The following is a 21,617-nucleotide window of genomic DNA, read 5'->3' as shown; positions in this document are numbered from 1 at the left end:
ATTTGTAAGAAATTTACAGCAAGATTTATCAAAAAGACACTTTTTTTTTTTTTTTTTTTGTCTTTTTGCCTTTTCTAGGGCCACTCCTGCGGCATATGGAGATTTCCAGGCTAGGGGTCTAATCAGAGCTGTAGCCGCCGGCCTATGCCACAGCCACAGCAATGGGGGATCCACGCAGTGTCTGCGACCTGCACCACAGCTCACGGCAACGCTGGATCTTTAACCCACTGAGCAAGGCCAGGGATCGAACCCGCAACATCATCGTACCTAGTCAGATTCGTTAACCACTGCGCCACGACGGGAACTCCCAAAAAGACACTTTAAAACAACAAAATTATTTTTTTAAATATCCAAAAGAAGCTTAACTTTATGTCAAACATCTGAAAGAACAAAAACATTCCAAGAAAATATAAAGAAAAAATATTTCAAAAATCAGCTAAAATGTAACTGTAAGGAATTCTATCCTGTACTTAATCTCTATCTTGATACTCTGTTGTAACTTCATTTCTTTGATTCTGCCACTTGACTTCACACAGAATGCTGTGTTTTTTATCTGCATTTGGGACCCTGTACATAGTATATATGTACTCGGAAAAAACAAAAACTCGTCTCTTCCATGACAGGGTGAGAGTTTGAACAGATGAGACTGTGTGAAGCAGGAAATGGTGGTAGATGCTTACCACTTCAGAGAAAAAGTGGGCTTAGTCCTTTCTAGCACCAAAGGGCCAATTTTTCAAAGCTACAGAAAGATAGAATCAGCTTAATATTATTACACTGGTAAAAATTTTCTGGAGTTCCCATCATGGCTCAGCCAAAATGAATCTGACTAGGAACCATGAGGATGCAGGTTGGATCCGGGCCTCGCTCAATGTGTTAAGCATATGGCATTCCGTGATCTGTGGTGTAGGTGGCAGATGAAGCTCAGATCTGGTCTTGCTGTGGCTGCGGTGTAGGCGGGCAGCTGCAGCTCAGATGTGACCCCTAGACTGGGAACCTCCATATGCCGCAAGTGCGGCCCTAAAAAGACGCCCCTCCCCCAAAAAAAGAATTTTCTGACAATTACAGCTATCCAACAAAGGAAAGGCTGTTTCAAGAGTTGGCAATCCTTGAAGCAATTGGAATGTAAAAACTAGGAGAGCCCTTAGCTTTAGTCTTTAGATCTTCCCAAACTTTTTCATGCCATTGTCCACGCAGAAAAATGGTTGTACAAAACGCATCGACCAATATTTTAAGGCGTACCTGCCACTGTTCTCAGGGCTTTGGTTGGGAGTACTCTGATCTAGTCCAACATCCTCATCTGCAGAAGGGAGAAATTAAATCTTAGAGGATGCGACATTCCCCGATTAGGATGTTAATACCGGATCTAGGATTCTAGTTCCAGACTATTAACTAGTCAATGTCTCCTCCCCACAAATTAAGCAGGGTTGGATATCAAGTTTGAAGTCTGGGTCAGCGACAGCTGCAGTGGATGGGAAGATGGTCTGGATCTGTATTGCTTTAAATGTGGCCCCATGACCATTTGTTAAACCTTAAGGATCCTGTTAAAAACGCGGAGACCTGGGAACCCACACAGGTACACTGAATCAAGCTCAGCAGCAAGGCCCGGAAATCTGCATTCAAAGGTTTGAAACCAGGCTCCACCCAACTCGTCGTCAGTAATTTTGACTCTGAGCTCCAGCTCCTGCTTGAACTTAGGCACTCTGCTGGGCGCAAAGCACCCAGCCACCTGACCTCAGAGCAGCGTGGGCGACACAGGTACTCGCGGTAAAACTGTCTGTTGCGTACTAGCCCTCCCTGCCGTCACAGGCAGACGCCAGCCACTGCCTCCATCAGCCTCCTGGCCCCGCCACGGAATACGCTGTGGAAGCGGGGGCCGGGGGCGGCTCAGCAGCGCCCCCTCGAGGCCAGGGCCCTCCGCAGGCGAGCCGGGCTGCGGTTTCCCTTCTCCGCCCCCGAGCTCCTCCTCCTTCGTCGTAGTCCCGCCCACCTAGGAAGCGACTACTGCGTCTGCACCTTTTTCCTTGTCCCCGCCCCCTATCTAAACCGGATGTTGACTGATTTCCCATAGTGCCTCGCGAGTGGCGGGCATGATAGCGAGGTCTGAAGAGTTGCTTGCGAGTTCAAGTCGTCATTGTTGGGGTTGTTCTCTTGCGCTCGGGAGCTGCACAAGATTGGGGCCTGGTCAGTGCTTTGTCTACGGGTGCAATGGCGCTTCTCCGGGGCGTGTGGGGCGTGCTGAGTGCCCTGGGAAAGTCAGGAGCGGACCTCTGTGCGGTTTGTGGAAGTCGACTGCGCTCTCCGTTCAGGTAGGACTGCTTACCTTGCGCCTCGGGAGGCGGCAGGGCTCACGATGCCCTGCAGTTGTAATGTGGAAGCTTTTCTCCGCTTTCTGTTCCCCCAAAAAGGTCAGGGCCACCTTGGTCCTGTGATTCAGACCTCGACCTTGCCAAGGGGATGGTGGCTTTGAGACAAGGCCTCACTCCATCAGTACCCCGTGCCTTGCTTCCGGCCCTCCCCACTGTCTATACTTGGAGCCCGCGGTTTGGCATCCCCCTCGAAGCTCCCAGATTCTCCCGCCTTCGTCTAGGCACTGAGAAGGCGGGGCGCAGGAGCTGGATTATACATATTTTCCTCCACTTTCTGCCCTTCCTAGAAAGTAAGGGCTTGGAGACTTCAGTTTTACGAGCTCCTCCATCTGGCTGGGACAGGATTTTAATATCACTAGCTGTCTAATCGAAGGTGTTAGATAGCATCTTGATGACATCTCATTTGATATCTGTGTTCATATACATGTGAATATGAGCACCTAAATGCTTATTAACATTTGTTTTCTTTTTATTTGTACGTAGTTTTGCGTATGTACCAAGATGGTTTTCATCCACCCTGAGTGGTTTTCCAAAGAAGCCTATGACTTCATACGTTCGATTTTCTAAAGAACAGCTACCCATATTTAAAGCTCAGAACCCAGGTAAGGAGTTTTGGGCTTTGTACTCTTCTCTTATGTAATATAGAGGCCACTAAGCAGTTAAACTGCAAACTTAATATTCATTACCAAAGCATTCAGTGACGGCAAAACGTAACCATTCTGTGTGATGGTCTGTAAAACAGCAGATGTATTTTTTTACCAAACAAAAATGTCTTATTATTTTTGCTTTTCAGGGCCAAACCCTAAGGCATATGGAGGCTCCCAGGTTAGGGGTCCAATCAGAGCTACAGCTGCCGGCCTACACCACAGGCACAGCAACACAGGGTCCGAGCTGTGTCTTCAACCTACACCGCCGCTCACAGCAGCACCAAATCCATAACCCACTGAGCGAGGCCAGGGATCCAACCACAACCTCATGGTTGCTGATCGGATTTGTTTCCTCTGCACCACTACGGGAACCCCAAAAAAGTATTTTTAGAATAGCATCAGGTAGAGTGGAAAACAGCCAGGAAAAAGAATGAAAAACCAAAATTTGGGGCCTAGTTGCCATTAGTCTAGAGGACCATTGATGAATCATTTTACCTCTGGCTTAGCTCCTTCTGCCACTGGGAATTGTTAATGAAGTTGAAATGAAATAACTTATGTGGATGTGTTAATGTAAACTTTAAAGCTCTATACAAATTACTGTTGATTTCAAGAGCTTTGGGAGTTGCTGTTGTGGTGCAGTGATTAATGAATCCTACTAGGAACCATGAGGTTTGGTCCCTGCCCTTGCTCAATGGGTTAACGATCCGGCGTTGCTGTGAGCTGTGGTGTAGGTTGCAGACACGGCTCGGATCTGGCGTTGCTGTGGTTCTGGCATAGGCTGGTGGCTACAGCTCCAATTTGACCCCTAGCTTGGGAACCTCCATATGCCGCGGGAGCGGCCCAAGAAATAGCAAAAAGACAACAAAAGAGCTTTTTCACTGAAAGTTTTTATCTTTAGTTCCTGGAAAATTTCCAATTAGGAGGTTTGTTGACTACTTGAAAGGCTATGGATCATTATTTGGTTTATAGTGTAAAGATAATGATTAAACTAGTAATAGCTGGAGTTTCCAGTCATGGCTCAGTGGTTAACAAATCCGACTGGGAACCATGAGGTCGCCGGTTGGATCCCTGGCCTTGCTCAGTGGGTTAAGGATCTGGTGTGAGCTGTGGTGTAGGTCTCAGACAAGGTTCGGCTCTGGAGTTGCTGTGGCTGTGGTGTAGGCCAGCGGCTACAGCTCCAATTAGACCCCTAGCCTGGGAACCTCCATATGCCTCGGGTGCCGCCCCAGAAAATACAAAAAAGGACAAAAAAAAAAAAAAAAAAAAAGGAAATGGGGAATAATGAATTGGTTTTAGAATGGTTTGTCTGCAAATTGTATTTCTATAACTGAAATACAAGGTAGTGTTATATAAATCAAGACTGTATTTTGTTGTTTAGTCAGGTTTTATGAACTTGATAATTCCTGAAAGACTTGAGAAAAATGTTTTGATTGAAATATGAAGTAAAAAACTTGTAGGCATTGATTACCCAATTGCTTAAACTGATCATTCTGAGAATCATTTTGGTGGTAAGTGATATACTCCTTAATTATTAGATAATAGACTTTAACAATGTTAGATATGGAGTTCCCGTCATGGCCCAGTGGAAACGAATACAACTAGGAACCATGAGGTTGCAGATTCAATCCCTAGCCTTGCTCAGTGGGTTATGGATCTGGCGTTGCCACGAGCTGTGGTGTAGGTTGCAGATGCGGCTTGGATCTGGCGTTGCTGTGGCTCTGGCGTAGGCTGGCAGCTATAGCTCCGATTAGACCCTAGCCTGGGAACCTCCATATGCCACAGGTACGGCCCTGAAAAGCAAATAAAAAAAAGTTAAGTAAAATTTAAATTATTATGTTTAAATTAGTTTAGAGAAAAGCTAAATTATTGTATTAAGTTGTGTGTGGTATAGAGATGTCCATCAAAATGCTTTTATAACTAATGAATTATGCTTTCCTAGAAGTCTTTTAGAAATTGATCCTGAGACATAAAATTGTGACATCAGTTTTCACTTTATTTCATTCCACAGATGCAAAAAATTCAGAACTAATTAAAAAAATTGCTGAGCTGTGGAGGGAACTTCCTGATTCAGAGAAAAAGGTAAGTCTATAGGTTTTCAACATTGTTGATTGGTTATTCTGCAGTAAGAACAATTGTCATGTTCTTTAAGGGACTAGATGACTCAGAATTTTTTTAACATCCATTATCTTCAAAGGAACTTCATACCTTCATACCATGTAAATAATGAGCATATGGATGTATGGGTTTGGATGTAATGATGAAGGGTCGGCAGCAATTTGAAGTTGGAGTCTAATTGCTGGATTCTCACCTTGGTTATCATGTGTATGAAAAATATGTGGGAGGTCCCATTGTGGCTCAGTGGGTTTAAGAACCTGACTAGTATCCATGAGGATGCTGGTTTGATCCCTGACCTCACTCAGTGGGTTAATGATCTGGTGTTGCCGCAGGCTGCACCTCAGATCAGGTGTTGCTGTGGCTGTGGCATAGGCTGGCAGCGGCTACTCCAATTAGACCCCCAGCCTGGGAACGTCCATATGCCTTGGGGGTAGCCCTAAAAAGAAAAAAGAAAAGAAAAAGAAAAATGTGAATTATGTGATTCACATAGCACATTTTCTGTGGTTCTGTCTTTCTGAAGTTTCTCAGTTGTCTTTCCCTGATAGATGTGCTATGTTTAATTAACCAGCAACAATTTACTGACTTCTTATTTGGGTTTTTTTATTATAGATATATGAAGATGCTTATAGGGCAGACTGGCAGGTGTACAAAGAAGAGGTAAACAGAATTCAAGAACAGCTAACTCCAAGTCAAATGGTATCTTTGGAAAAAGAAATCATGCAGAAACGTTTAAAAAAGAAAGCGTTAATCAAAAAGAGAGTGCGTAAGATTAAAATTTTCTTTTCCTTTGATAAAGAACTCAAATATATATACATACATATATATGTTAATATGTTTTTCTCTCATGTTGATGATATGATGGAATGTCATCAAGTGTATTTCAGTTAGGGAAAAAATAGGATAGTTTTCGGAGTTCTGTCATGGCTCAGCAGTAAGGAACCCAGCTAATATCCATAATGATGTGGGTTCGATTTCTGGTCTTGCTCAGCGAGTTAAGGATCTGGCATTGCCATGAACTGTGGTGTAGGTCACAGACTAAGCTGTGGTATAGGTTGTAGACAAAGCTCAGATCCTGCTTTGCTGCGGCTGAGGCATAGGCTGGCAGCTGCAGCTCCGACTTGGCCCCTAGCCTGGGAACTTCCATATGCCATGGGTGTGGCCTTAAAAAGAGAAAACAGGAGTTCCCGTCATGGTGCAGTGGTTAACGAATCCGACTAGGAACCATGAGGTTGCGGGTTCGGTCCCTGCCCTTGCTCAGTGGGTTAACGATCCGGCGTTGCCATGAGCTGTGGTGTAGGTTGCAGACGTGGCTCGGATCCCGCGTTGCTGTGGCTCTGGCCTAGGCCCGTGGCTACAGCTCCGATTCAACTCCTAGCCTGGGAACCTCCATATGCCGCGGGAGCGGCCCAAGAAATAGCAAAAAAAAGACAAAAAAAAAAAAAAAAGAGAGAAAACAAACAAAAAAGTAGGATAGTTTCCTTATGCCACTAACATCACCTGCCTTTGAGTCTCTTTTGAAAACCCTTTTTGCTACTTTTGGGTATATCCGAATTTAGGACATTTAGTTAAGACTGGTTTGAATGATGCAGGAACAGTTATGAAACAGCCAAATGAAGAATAGCAAGAATCCTTGCTTCTGGGTCTTGACTAGAATAACCTACTGATTTGAATTGTTCTGTAGGTAATGGTGAATTTGATTCTGAATATTGCTGATAGACTGAATTCATGAACTCATCAATGTTTAAAAAGTGCCTGTTGTATCTAATCAAATAAGGAATGCTTGGAGTTCCTGCTGTATTCAAGGGTTAAGGATCTGGTGGCTTGCTGCAGCTGTGGTGTAAGTGATGTAGGTTGCAGCTGCAGTTTGGATTTGATCCCTGGCTCAGGAACTTCCGTGTGCTATGGGTGTGGCCAGAAAAAACAAACAAGGCCAATTAAGGAGTGCTTTTAGGATGAAATATATTTTTTTCTTATTAAAAACTCCATGTGCGGAGTTCCTTTATGGCTCAACAGGTTAAGGACCTGGTGTTGTCATTGCTGTGACATGGATTGATTCCTAGCCCGGAAACTTCCGCATTGAGGGGCACAGCCATAAATAAAAAATCATACCTAACAGTTTCCAGCTTAAGGTATTAATCCATTTGAATTTCATTGTTTGAAAGTTAGACTACATCTTTCTAGTATTAGGTGTGAGATGATGAACTTGCATAGAAAATGGTCATCAGAGTTAAAACTATTTCTCTTGAAAAGTGGATTCCAGCCTTTAATGTGAGATGCTAGGATCTCCCTGATCCAGCACTCAGGTCAAGAGCTCACCCAGTTTCAAATTGGTGGTAATAATCTGAGGCTGCTAATCCAGTTAGTAAAAGGAAACCAGAAAAGATAAAAAGATTAAAGGGATAAGAGTGAGAAATAGGGTCTCTGCATAGGGAGGGGTATTTGGAGGGTTGAGAACCAGGGTAACTCTCAGAAAAGGTTACTATCTTTTTAATGCAGCATTAAGAGTGGAGAGGATGTCCTGCTTTGCAGCACTGGGAACTATGTCTAGTCACTTATGATGGAGCATGATAATGTGAGAAAAAAGAACGTATACATGTGTGTGTAACTCGGTCACCTTGCTGTATAGTAGAAAATTGACAGAACACTGTAAACCAGCTATAATGGAAAAAATAATTATATATGAAAAAAAGGTGAAGAGGATGGGCAGATGAAGGGGCAAGGGAAGCATTCTACAAGACCTGTGATTAGGTCTTGGTCTTTAATGAGGACGTGCCTCTGCACGTAAAGTTCACAAGTGTTTCTCAGTTTTTTCTGTCCTTTTTAGATGGTACAGAATGTCTAGAGTGAGCTATAGTTGGGTATTTCCTTTCATTCAGGTCAATTAGGCTCTGATTAGTTGGTTTCTCCTGAGGGTAGGCCATGTTAAGAATGATAAAGTGCTCAGGCATTTCAAAATCAGTTCCTTTTCTTTGTGGAAGCAAGAGGGGATTTTTCTTGATATTTACTGTGGGAATCTGGTTAAGTTCCTGGAGATAATCTCACAATATTGTGAGAGCCTTCCTATGATGTGGGTAACTCAGAGTTGTCCTCATGGAGCCTCCAGCAGTTTGTTAGCTCTAGTTTCCTACCCAGTTTCCATTCATGAGTCTGCTTCCTAAACCTTGACTCCCTGTGTTCACCTGTTTCTGTCTCTCCAGTCTTTGGGGCAGCAGTTTGCCTTGTGTCCTTCTCTTTTCTCTGGATTTAAGAGTTGTTGGTTTTCCAGTCTGTTCAACTTTATACTTGTTAGAATTAAGATAAGCGGTGACTTTTAAACTCCTTACATTTGGAACCGGAAAGCTGAAGCCTGAATTTTATCTCCCTTAGACTTCCATTCTCTCTCGCTGTTGGAATTTTTCTTCCCATTAGATTACCAGTTTCAACTAGTCAGAGATTAGGTGAGAAGTGGGAACTGGGAAGTTGCAAGTGAAGCACCTAGGAAGCACCAAGGAGAGAAATCTAGCAGTAGCTCTAGAACTAAAGTGGGAAAATGCATAGCTAAGTTGTAAAATGCCTAGTTCCTGGCGGAGAGGTTCAGGTTGGGAAAAAAGTAAATCAGAGGAGCCCAGCTTTTACTTATGAATGAAAGTTGGGTTTGTTTATTGACTGTAATCAGTTGCCATTAAAAGCCACATCATTTTGGAGTTCCTTTGTGATGCAGTGGGTTAAGGATCTGGCATTGTTGCTGCTGTGGCGCAGGTTTGATTCTTGGCCTAGGAACTTCCACATGCCACAGACGTGGCAAAAAAAAAAAAAAAAGCAACATCATTTTATAAGTTACTGTCTAAATTTAGAAACTAAATAGGTTAGGATGATGTAATATCCCTCATTAGATGGTATATCTCCCTCTCCCCAACCCCTTTTAATGTCTAGTAAAAATAATTAAAACTCAACACATCTATTGAGGGTTAAAGGTTGAGAGACAGGCAGGGAAGGAAATTAAATAAGAGCTTATTAAACAGATAATGTAATGTTCTTGAGTTGTGATGGAGGCAGGTACTGCTTTGGCCAAGAAGATAGTGGTGTGCTATAAGGATGAAACAGATTGTTCTGTCTTTTTTTAAAAAGAATTTTGTACATATGTTCTCTGTTACTCCAATCATGGAGACCATAAAAATAATATGCAAAGGAAATGTTTTTTGTTTTATTTTGTTTTTTGTCTTTTTTTGCCTTTTCTAGGGCCGCTCCCATGGCATATGGCGGTTCCCAGGCTAGGGGTCGAATCAGAGCTGCAGCCACCGGCCTACACCAGAGCCACAGCAATGCGGGATCTGAGCCGCATCTGCGACCTACACCACAGCCCACGACAATGCTCCTTAACCCACTGAGCAAGGGCAGAGATCGAACCCATAACCTCATGGTTCCTAGTCGGGTTCATTAACCACTGCGCCATGACGGGAACTGCAGGAAATGTTTTTGTATGAAAAATAACTCAAAAGCTATTAGAATTCTCAAAACTATACTATCAGAAATTCTTAGAGTTCCCGTGTGGTGTTGTCAGTGCTGTGGCTTTGGTTATAGCTGTGGTACAAGTTCAGTCCCTGGTCCAGGGACTCCTCCATGCCGTAGATATGGCCAAAACAAAGAGTGTGACCTCTAAGAAGGAACAATCACATACTTCATGTAAGAATCGTAATGTTTGGAGTTCCCGTCATGGCGCAGTGGAAGTGAATCCAACTAGGAACCGTGAGGTTGCAAGTTTGATCCCTGGCCTCTCTCAGTGGTTTAAGGACCTGGTGCTGCCATGAGCTGTGGTGTAGGTCGGATCTGGCTCAGATCTGGCATTGCTGGGCTGTGGGTGTGGCCAGCAGCTACAGCTCCAATTTGACTCCTAGCCTGGGAACTTCCATATGCCGCGAGTGAGTGGGGCCCTAAAAAGACCAAAAAAAAAAGAAGAAGAAGAAAAATAATGTTGCTTTAGGAGTTCCCATCGTGGCGCAGTGGTTGACGACTCCGACTAGGAACCATGAGGTTGCGGGTTCGAGCCCTGCCCTTGCTCAGTGGGTTAAGGATCCGGCATTGCCGTGAGCTATGGTGTAGGTCGAAAACGGGGCTTGGATCCCGCGTTGCTGTGGCTCTGGCGTAGGCCGGCGGCTACAGCTCCGATTGGACCCCTAGCCCAGGAACCTCCATGTGCCATGGGAAGCAGCCCTAGAAAAGGCAAAAAGACGGGAAAAAAAAAATAATAATAACGTTACTTTAAAGGACATGCTGAAATGCGTAGTAGTGAATAAAGTTTCTGCAGGTAAAATTAAGCGTCATAGAAGTTAAAGCTTTATCTCACTCTTCCATTTTTATTACTCTAGGAATTAACAATGCTTGGAAAACCAAAAAGACCTCGATCAGCTTATAACATTTTTATTGCTGAACGCTTTCAGGAAGCTAAGGATGGTCCATCACAGGTAAAACAGAATTGTTTGTTTTTTAAATATTTGTTTATTCCAATTTTTAAAATAACTGGACAGGAAATTTTAGGGCTGCCATACAGTAAGTAGTGAAGAAAAGTAGTGAATTACTATAAACAAATACTACATACAAGTAAGGCCCTCTTTCTTGACTCTTATATGTAATTGCCTATATATATATATATATATATATAGTCAACTTTTTGTATTTAAAAACAAAATTTTAAGATTTATAGGAGTATTAAAAGTTTTGAATAGTTTTCTTATCCAGCAGTTCTTAACTGTCAAAATCACTGGGAAAGAAAGAAAACAGAGGTATAATATTTTGTACTGGGATTTGGGTGTAACCTATGGCTTCGTATTCTTTTTTGGCTTTTTGCCTTTTCTGGGGCCGCTTCCTCGGCATATGGAGGTTCCCAGGCTAGGGGTCCAATCGGAGCTGTAGCCACCAGCCTACGCCAGAGCCACAGCAACGCGGGATCCAAGCCCCGTCTGCGACCTACACCATAGCTCACGGCAACACCGGATCCTTAACCCACTGAGCAAGGCCAGGGATCGAATCCGCAACCTCATGGTTCCTAGTCGGATTCGTTAACCACTGCGCCACAATGGGAACTCCCATGGCTTCATATTCTTTAAAAAATAAAATTTTTTCAGTTATGCCCATGAGTATTACTATAGTAATGCCATATTAATGTGTAGAAAGGAAAAAAAAAGCTTGTCATTCTTGCTATGGCTCAGTCTTTCTTTATTTCCTCCTTAGAAGCTCCAAATTGGCAATTATATTTTTCTTTTTATATTATGCCGTGGTAAGAAAAGTTGTCTGCCCAGATTCCTTACTCTTGTCAATCTGAAATGAAGGTTTTTGCCACTGTCTCTTTGGATATTTGTAGTTCATTCACAAAGATTAAATAGTGTATATGTATGTGATGTACTTTTTTCCTACATATATACTTTCACTGATTACTCCTCTTGGGATTTTAAATTTACTTTCCATGGCGCTGCATTACTGAGAAAGCAGGCCTATTTATTTTTTTAGTTGGAATTTTCTCAGTCACAGTGTATCTTGGATTTAGTTTTCTTATTAGTATAAGGTTATGTGCTAGAGAATCCTCTCAATCAGTGGTTCTCAACTACTGACTACACCTTCGAATCATCTGTAAGCTTCATGGCTAGGTCTTATCCCTGGAAATTAAAATTAACTTGATTGTATCATTTTTATTCATGTAAGAATACTGATTATACATCCTCATAGTTTAAAAAATCAAAATAAGATTTAAGAAAGATAGTAGTTTTTACCATACTCTCATATTCCTTACTCCAGAAGCAGTTATGTTCTGTTTTAGTTGATTCTTGTATTTACTTCCATATGTCTAAATAATGTTCTTATATTGTTACTTCTTAATTTTTTAAAAAAAATTCTAATAATTACCTATATTTTAGACATTACCTCTCACTACTTAAGATGAACATTTGGAGTTCCTGTTGTGGCGCAATGGTTAACAAATCCAACTAGGAACCATGAGGTTGCGGGTTCCGATCCCTGGCCTTGCTCAGTGGGTTAAGGATCTGGTGTTGCCGTGAGCTGTGGTGTAGGTTGCAAACGCAGCTGAGATCCCGAGTTGCTATGGCTCTGGTGTAGGCCAGTGGCTATAGCTCCGATTCTATCCTTAGCCTGGGAAACTCCATATGCCCGCAGGAGTGGCCCGAGAAATGGCAAAAAGACCAAAAAAAAAAGATGAACATTTAACTTTTTCTCATTCCACTGTTCACATTTCTATCACTCTGCCTCCCAATAGTAAGTGTGATTTTGGTTAGATCTTCTTTTTTTTTTTCTTTCAATTTTTAAATTAAAGTATAGTTGATTTATAATGTGCCAGTTTCTGCTGTACAGAAAAGTGACTCAGTCATACATATACACACATATATATATTCTTTTTTTTAATATTATTTTCCATCATGATCTGTCCCAGGAGATTAGCTATAGTTCCCTGTGCTGTACTGTAGGATGTTATTTATTGGTTAGATCAGTATCAAGTACTTATTATGATAATGTAAACTCTACTCATAGCTGAGCTGTTCCATTTGCTATGATCATTTTTACTTTCTTGCAAAATTTACTTTCTCTGAGATTGATTGTCTTTTTTTGTTTATAATTTGCTTAGTTTTTTACATAATAAACTATCAGTAATTCAACCCAAACTCTTGAATTTTTACCAGCTTCGAGTACACTTAGATACGTTTTAGATATTCTTTCAATTTCAGTCTGAAACCTCTGATTTGTTGGTAGTTTGGTTGCCTTCTATGCCTAGTGCAGAGCTGACATGCTGGGGTGCTTTTGTTTCTTCTTTTGTCTTTCTTGGTTTATTAATTCTGTTAATAGTATCTTCCCCAGTAAGAGTACATGTGAGGTTAAGTTTTGAGTTCTTACATGTCTAAAAATGTCTCTACTTATATTGTTTGATAGTTTTATTTGACGTAGAATTCTAAGGTGGAAATTAGGTTCTTTAAAAAAAAAAAAAAAATTGGGGGAAGTTCCCGTCGTGGTGCAGTGGTTAATGAATCTGACTAGGAACCATGAGGTTGCGGGTTCGATCCCTGGCCTTGCTCAGTGGGTTAAGGATCCGGCATTGCTGTGAGCTGTGGTGTAGGTTACAGACGCAGCTCGGATCCCGCATTGCTGTGGCTCTGGCGCAGGCCAGTGGCTATAGCTCCGATTCCACCCCTAGCCTGGGAACCTCCATATGCCGCAGGAGTGGCCCAAGAAAAGACAAAAAGACCAAAAAAAAAAAAAAAAAAAAAAAAAAAATTAATTTTTCAAATAAATTTTAAAAATACACTCCTTGTAAGTTCCATTTGTGACTTAGCGGTTAATGAACCCAACTAGGATCCATGAGGATGTGGGTTCAATCCCTGGCCTTGCTCAGTGGGTTAAGGATCCAGCATTGCCGTGAGCTGTGGTGTAGATCACAGAAGCAGCTCAGATGTGGTGTTGCTGTGGCTGTGGCGTAGGCTGGCAGCTGTAGCTCTGATTCGACCCCCAGCCTGGGAACTTCCATATGCCATGGATTTGGTCCTAAAAAGAAAAAAAAAAAAATACTCCTTTTCTCTTAAAGCTTTTAAAACTGCTTTTGAGAAGTATAAAGCTGTTTTGATTGTTGGTCTTTTGAATGTGGTCTGGTTTCTTTTTTTCTCCCCTTCTCTCCTTTATTCAAACCATCTGGAACACTTGTTATATGCATCTTCTGAACTGGTCCTCTGATTTTCTTAATGTTTCTGAATTGTTTTCTCTTACCCTTTTTTGCTTTTCTCTCTGAGATATATCTCCTGTTTTCAGCATGTTACCATTGCTCCCAACTTTACTGGGTATCCACAGAGTAAATACTTTACCCTTTAGAGAGGATGGATATCATGTTCTCTGCCCATGGTGGGAATCTAACCTTTTTTAAACAGACCTTCAGTGGGTCTTCATATTTTAGCCTGATCTTTACCTCTGTTTTTTACTTACCTATCTGGTGCTGTAATTCCTAAACTATTCAGAAATTCCGCATTGCAAATCAATTTGCCTTTTTGGCTTTCCCCACTGCCAGTTTGGTTATCAGCTTTTTGTTTTGGTTGTGCCCTCTACTGTTGTTTGTCCATGTGACTTTTATACCTTAGGCAATTTTAGCTGTTTAATTTTTTTATATATATATAATGTATTCTTAACAGTTCTAAAGGTTAGGAAGTCCAAGAATAAGGCACCATCATGGTGAGGGCCATCTTCTGGTTCATAGATGGCACCTTCTCACTGTGTCCTAACGTGGTGGAAGGGCTCATTTAATGGGGTTTTAGGAGGGAGCAAAAGTAAATATCTTTCTGTCTCTAATTTTTTTCATGAATTAATTTTATGTGAAAGGTAGATTATTTATGCATACAACTTCATAAATTATTATTCAGCTCATTGAATATGAATCTTTATGGATTAAATATAAACAAAAAGATAAATTATGAAAGAATCAAGAGCTTTAAGGCATTTCTTTCCAAAGCTAAAAGAACTCTTATTTTGTGAATAACTGTCCCTGAATATATTAAATGTGTTTATAAAAGTAAGTTTAAAATATTGAAAATGTAATGGTTATGTAGGCTTGGATACTATCTGATACCTCTGTATTTGTACTCAGGAAAAAAGAAATCAGTCAAAGTTCTGGTCAGAATAGTAAAAGTTCGTGGTTTTAACTCTTTTCCTTAAAATCACTGATAATATCCTCTTAGCTTTAAACAGATACTTTTCAAACCATATCCCTCTTACATTCTTTTTTTTTTTTTTTTTTTTGTCTTTTTTGTCTTTTTTGCTATTTCTTGGGCCGCTCCCGCGGCATATGGAGATTCCCAGGCTAGGGGTCCAATCGGAGCTGTAGCCACCGGCCTACGCCAGAGCCACAACAACGCGGGATCCAAGCCGCGTCTGCGACCTACACCACAGCTCACGGCAACACCGGATCCTTAACCCACTGAGCAAGGCCAGGGATCGAATCCGCAACCTCATGGTTCCTAGTTGGATTCGTTAACCACTGCGCCATGACAGGAACTCCACATTCTTTTTCTTCCATTCCTATATCTCTGCCCTTCATTCTCCACCCACCCATTTCCCCCTTCAATCTTTGATCTCTCGTAGCAACAACACAGGCTGTGTGAGGTGTACTCACTCTCCTCTCTGCTTCTCCTCCATCTGTGGGATTCTTGCATCCTTTTAATTTTATAGATGAAGAACCAAGCCTAAGGGAGGTAATATGACTTCTTCAAAGTCACATAATTAAGTTCAAATAAGTAGAATAAGAACTGGTGTTGGATTGTTCCTCTATGACTACACTTAAACATGTTGGCACAGATTTTAGAATAAAACATTAATCCACGGAGAAGAAATAAAAACAGCTAGTATTTGAAATAGTCTGTGACAGCGTATAGTTTATACTTGCATATTAATATTTCTGAATCCAAAAGATAAATATCTGCACAGCAAAAGGAACCATCAACAAAATGAAAAGCCATTGTACCAAATGGGAGAAAATATTTGCACATGATATAAAGAACTCATACAACTGACTCATTTGCAGAAAAACTCAATCTGGTTAAAAAATGAGGAAAAGTGTGGCTGTGGCGTAGGCTGGCATCTGTAGCTCCAATTGGACCCCTAGCCTGGGAACTTCCATATGCTGTGGGTGTGGCCCTGAAAAGAAAAGAAAAAAAAAAAAAGAGCAAAAGATCTGAATAGACAGTTTTCCAAAGAAAACATACAGATGGCCAATAGATATGAGAAAAGGTGCTCAACATCAATATCAGGAAAATATAAATCAAAACTACAATGAGGAGTTATCCTGTGATGCAGTGGGTTAGGAATCCAGTGTTGTCACTGCAGCAGCTTGGGTCACTACTTGGCATGGGTTTGATCCCTGGCCCGGGAACTTGCACATGCTGTGGGATGGCCAAATAAATGAAAAGGAAAAAAAAAATCTGCAGTGAGATATCACCTCATAACTGTTAGAATGGCTAGTATCAAAAAGACAAGAATTCCTGGAGTTCCCATCATGGCTCAATGGAAACAAATCTAATATCCATGAGGACGCAGGTTCAATCCCTAGCTTCCCTCAGTGGGTTAAGGATCTGGCGTTGCCATGAGTCGAAGATGCGGCTATGGGTTGAAGATGCGGCTCGTATCTGGCATGGCTGTGGTGTAGGCCGGCTGTGGTGTTGACCCCTAGCCTGGAAACCTCCATATGCTGTGGGTGCACCCCCCCCAAAAAAAAGACAAGAATTGCCACTGTGGCTCAGTGGGGTTAATGATCTGGCTAGTTTCTCTGGAGGTGCCAGACCCACAGCCCGGTGGGTCTGTGGGCAGTAGGTTAAGGATGGGGCATTAGGTTAAGGATGGGGCATTACTGCAGCTGTGGTGTAGCTGGCTTGGGTTTGATTCTTGGCCTGGGAACTTCCATGTGCCGTGTGGGTGGCTGAAAAAGAAAGAAAAAAAAGAAAAGAGATCAGAGTTCCCTAGTGGCTTAGCAGGTTAAGAATTTGGCATTGTCATTGCTGTGGATCAGATAGCTGCTATGGTGCAGGTTTGATCCCTGTCCCAGGAACACTGCATGGTGTGAGCATGACCAAAAATCAAAAAAGAAAAGGAAGAAAAAGACAAGTAACAAGTGTGTGAAGATGCAGAGAAATGGGAACCCTTATTCACTCTTCGTGGAACTATAAATTCATGCAGCCACTGAAGACAATCTGGAAGTTCTTCAAAATTAAAAAGAGAACTACTATATGATTCGTCATTTCTTTTTTGGATGGTTTTGTTTTAAGAAGATGAAAACACTAACTCAAAAATATATAAATACCCTCATGTTCATTGCCACTCTGTTTGCTGTAGCCATGACATGGAAGCAATCTTAAGCGTTCATTGATAAACGAATGGATAAAGAAAATGTATGTGCAGTGGAATATTATTCAGCCATTTATAAATAAGGGAATCTTGCCATTTGTGACTACATGAATGTTCCTTGAGAATATTATGCAAAGTGAAAGAAGTCAGAGAAAGAAACATAAGTCCCAGAGATGTAATTTACAATGTAGTGACTGTAGTTAATGCAGTATAGCATATTTGAAAGTTATTAAAGAGTAGACCTTAAAAGTTCTCATGCCAAGAAAAAAACTATGTAAGGTAGATGAATGTTAACTAGATTTACTGTGATCATTTTGAAATATATACAAATATTTAATCATTATGTTGTATACCTGAAATCAATAAAATGTATGTGGAGTTCCCATTGTGGCTTAACAGGTTAAGGACCTGACATTGTCTCTGAGGATGCAGGTTCAATCACTGGTCTTGCTCAGTGGGTTAGGGATCTGATATAAGCACAAGCTGCAGCATAAGGTGCACATGAGGCTCAGATCTAGTGTTGCCGTGGCTTTGGTATAGGCCTCAGCCTCAACCTGTAACTTCAGTTTGACCCCTAGCTAGGGTCAAATAAAAAATAGGTAAAAAATAAGATAATGTATGTCAGCTATATCTCACTTTTTTTTTTTTCTTTTTTTTTTTTATTTTTTTTTATGGCTTTTTAGGACCGCACTCATGACACATGGAGGTTCCCAGGCTAGGGGTCAAGTCAGAGCTGCAGCCTCTGGCCTACATACACCACAGCCATAGCAATGTAGGATCCAAGCCACGTCTGCGACCTACACCATAGCTCATGGCAACGCCAGATCCTTAACCCACTGAGCGAGGCCAGGGATTGAGCCCACAACCTCATGGTTCCTAGTGGATTCCACTGCACCATGACGGGAACTCCATATCTCACATTTTTTATTTTTATTTTTATTTTTATTTTTTTGTCTTTTTGCCTTTTCTAGGGCCGCTCCTGTGGCATATGGAGGTTCCCAGGCTAGGGGTCGAATCGGAGCTTTTGCTACTGGCCTGTGTCAGAGCCACAGCAACACGGGATGCGAGCTGCGTCTGCTACCTATACCACAGTTCATGGCAACGCCGGATCCTTAACCCACTGAGCGAGGCCAGGGATCGAACCTGCAACTTCATGATTCCTAGTTGGATTCGTTAACCACTGTACCATGACAGGAACTCCTCACATTTTTAAAATGTAGCTTTTTAAATATCTTCATACCATTCATTTTTGTACTTTTTTTTTTTTTCTTTTTATGGCTGCATTTGTGGCATATGGAAGTTCCCAGGCTAGGGATCCAACCGGAGCTGCAGCCACTGGCCTATGCTGCAGCTAACAGCAACACTAGATCCTTAACTTGCTGAGCCACAATGGGATATCCCATTTTTGTACACTTTTACAGTTTAATAGTTTTTTTTACTTAGGAAAAATTTTAAGAAATGATACATCTTTGCCTGTGATTCTTGATATATGAGTTTTTGTTGTTGGAATGAATAATAAAAGTATCTATAATCACTAAAATTCCTATATCTGGTACTTAAAGCTGTTATTTTACAGGTAAAGCTGAAAACTATAAATGAAAACTGGAAAAATCTCTCTAGTTCTCAAAAGCAAGTAAGTAGTATGATTTTAATTTCAAGTGTGTACTTAGAATCTATGAAAATATATTAGGGCAAGGCTTGATTCATATAAGAACAACCTTATATTACACAGTTAAAGTATTTTAAAGTTATTTTCATATTCTTAGAACCAGTTTGGCTTTTTTCTTTTAGTAGTTTTGGACTGCAAATAAAATTAGTATTTAAAACAGTGTCACTTATAACTTAGTGTCACTGGATACAGTGACAGTCACATCCTGCTCCTGCTCCTTTTCCACACTCCAAGCCTTGAAATTGTAACAACTTCATTAATAGTTAAAAAGCTTTATCTCTTCCTTTTTCTCCTCTAATTTTTATATCACAAAAACATTCTTTTCCAATCCCCCTTTATACATGGAGAATAGTATGGTCATTTCAAGAGTATATGTAGGAAAGCATGCCAGAAGTTAACTGCAAAGATTCCTCTAAAGAAATAATTTTAACGGTTATGCTTTTTCTCAGGTATATATTCAACTTGCTGAAGATGATAAAGTTCGTTATTATAATGAAATGAAATCTTGGGAAGAACAAATGGTTGAAGTTGGGCGAAACGATCTTATACGTCGCTCAATGAAACATTCAGCAAAGAAAGACACTGAGGAGTGTTGAAATAGAAGGTTGAGCTATGTTCGTAATGGATAGACACGAGAAACCAATTAGGTCTCAATACCTGAAGCTGTTGTAAAATTAGAAAGGATAAAGTTGGTAAACATTTTATATTTAATTCCTTTTCTTTAGCCTATGGACTTTTGCCAGCCAGTTCAATACATAGGTATTGATGTCTTACTTTGGAAAACCCAAACAGAAAAGAATTTATGCAGAATTTATTTTGTGTTTAGGAACCACTAAGCATCAGAATAATTCATGAAATGTAGCAGTGAATCGTTTTACCTTTGTTAAAGGTAAATCAGACTGTGAAGACTTTTTATACTTGATGGCTATGGAAAGAGTATTCTTGTTTCCTTATATTATGGAGGCAAGTTTCCTATTCAAAAATGTTTCAAATTTTGTAGAAGCCATAGTGTTCTATGATATAATTGTGTATTTTTAAAAGAGCATCCAGAACTCATCTTGGTAAATTCCAAATCCTAGGTATAATTCATGTTGTAGTCAGAGTCGATGGTTGTATGTGGAAAGGATTGCTGGTGCAACTTTTATAAAAGTGAGAGATTTATAACCCTTTTCTTCATCATCTTTTTTCCTATAGTACAAACTAAAAAATTATGTACCAAATCTATGCGTAATGTTTTATATTGCAGAGAATAAAAATGTAAGTGTTTCCTAATTATATGTTTAAAGGTGAAACATTTATTTTACAGCTTTCTGGGGTTTTATTAAGATTTTCAAGGCACATGAAAGTTAATATGAAATTCAGTGTCCATAAATTAAGTTTTATTGGAACACAGCCATACTTATTCTTTTACTCATTGTTTATGGCTGCTTTTGTGCTGACAGAGCTGACTAGTTGCTACGAGATGCATAGCCTGCAAATACTGACCCATATAGTGTGGGATGAGATTCTCTTAAATTAGGGCTTAGTATAATGATCCTTATGAGTATTCCAGTTAGCACCCTGCCATCTTTTAGCATTTGTTTATCCTCTTAGGAAAGTCAAGCAGAGTCAAAATTCACACTACCTTTTTGAGCAAAATAATTCAACTGTCAGCATCAGTTCGTAAGAATAGGATAACTCACTTTAAGTTTATATTATGTAAGGTATGGGAGTTCCTGCTGTGGCACAATGGATTAATGGTCCAGCTTGTCTCTGGTTCAGTGCAGGTTCCATCCCTAGCCTGGCATAGTGGGTTAAGGATCCAGCTTTGCCACAGCTGTGGCTTGGACCTGATCCCGGGAACTTCATATGCCACAGGTAGAGATATTATGCAAAAAAAATTGTATATTTTAGATCACCAGAAATGAAGGTTTTTGTTCTTTGTGGATAGGAAATAAGTACAAAGTCGTGAAAAAAATGACTGAACTTGGCAAAGGTAGGGACCATAGAGAAAAATATAGCTTAAGAGGAAGCCTAAGATTTACATAAAGTTGGGTGTTTTCACACAACTTTCCCCTGTTGCTGGGAATACAGGATAAAATTTGCCATTGGGTCAGTGAGCACCATGAGTCTGAGGCTAGAGTATTTTGGGGAGGAAGGGTTAGGGAAGAAAAGGACATGTGCTAATGTCTATCACAAGCTTTTTCTCAGTTAGGTTTCCAGGAGAGAATTAAGTCCTAATTCCCTGATGGTACTAATTTTGGTATGATCCTTTGGAGAATGGGAGGAATAATCACTCAAATCATTTACTGTGTTCTCTGCTTCAGGTGAGCCCAGGGAGCACATAGGAGTCAATGTTTGTGAGGTAGAGAAATGACTTATATAAGCACCTGCAGAACAAATTTAGTATAAAACATATGTTTGCAATTATCTTCAGAGCTCTTTTAGCATTTAACATGAGTGAAAGGAGCTAGAGCAAAATCATTTTATGATAATATTTTCTTTTTCTTTGTTTCTAAAGGAATGTAATCGTTACGACTTTATTAGGACTTCACACCTTTCTTAATAAACCTCAGTACATGTTGAAGACTGGCATGCTGTATATCAAATGCCATCCAGTTTAACATTATACACAAATGTTTTATTGTCATAAAGAATAAGAATTTCCATCAGCAACCAGTGGCTAGTAATATAAAGATTTAACTTTAGACTTTCCTTAAATTAACGCAAACAGAGAAATTGCTGTAAAAGCAAAGGAATAGTGCCAGGGAAAAAGATGCTGAAGAAAGGAAAGCATTGTCTATGCTGTTCTGAGCAGTTGGTCATAAAGAGATGTAAGGAGTTCCCATGTGGCTCATTGGGTTAAGGTTTAGTGTTGTCACTGCCGTTGGTCAGATCAGTGCTGTGGTGTAGGTTTGATCCCTTGCCTGGGAACTTCTGCATGCTGGGCGTGTGGCCAAAAAAAAAGAGGAAGATGTTTATACT

At 40.7% G+C, this 21,617-nt stretch overlaps 1 protein-coding gene across 1 annotated transcript; it reads left to right on the top strand.

Moving 5' to 3' along the window:
• TFAM (transcription factor A, mitochondrial) lies at positions 1,903-19,921 on the top strand. Its single transcript, NM_001130211.1, is given in 7 exon segments — positions 1,903-2,306; positions 2,850-2,968; positions 5,022-5,092; positions 5,738-5,887; positions 10,474-10,569; positions 18,561-18,617; positions 19,103-19,921. Coding segments are annotated over 7 exon segments (741 nt in total). The 5' UTR covers positions 1,903-2,205; the 3' UTR covers positions 19,250-19,921.

This window comes from Sus scrofa, chromosome 14, assembly GCF_000003025.6.
Source record: "Sus scrofa isolate TJ Tabasco breed Duroc chromosome 14, Sscrofa11.1, whole genome shotgun sequence".
In the NCBI taxonomy this organism is placed as follows: domain Eukaryota; kingdom Metazoa; phylum Chordata; class Mammalia; order Artiodactyla; family Suidae; genus Sus; species Sus scrofa.
The sequence above is the reverse complement of the archived record's forward strand: the minus strand, read 5'-3'. Positions and strand labels throughout refer to the sequence as shown.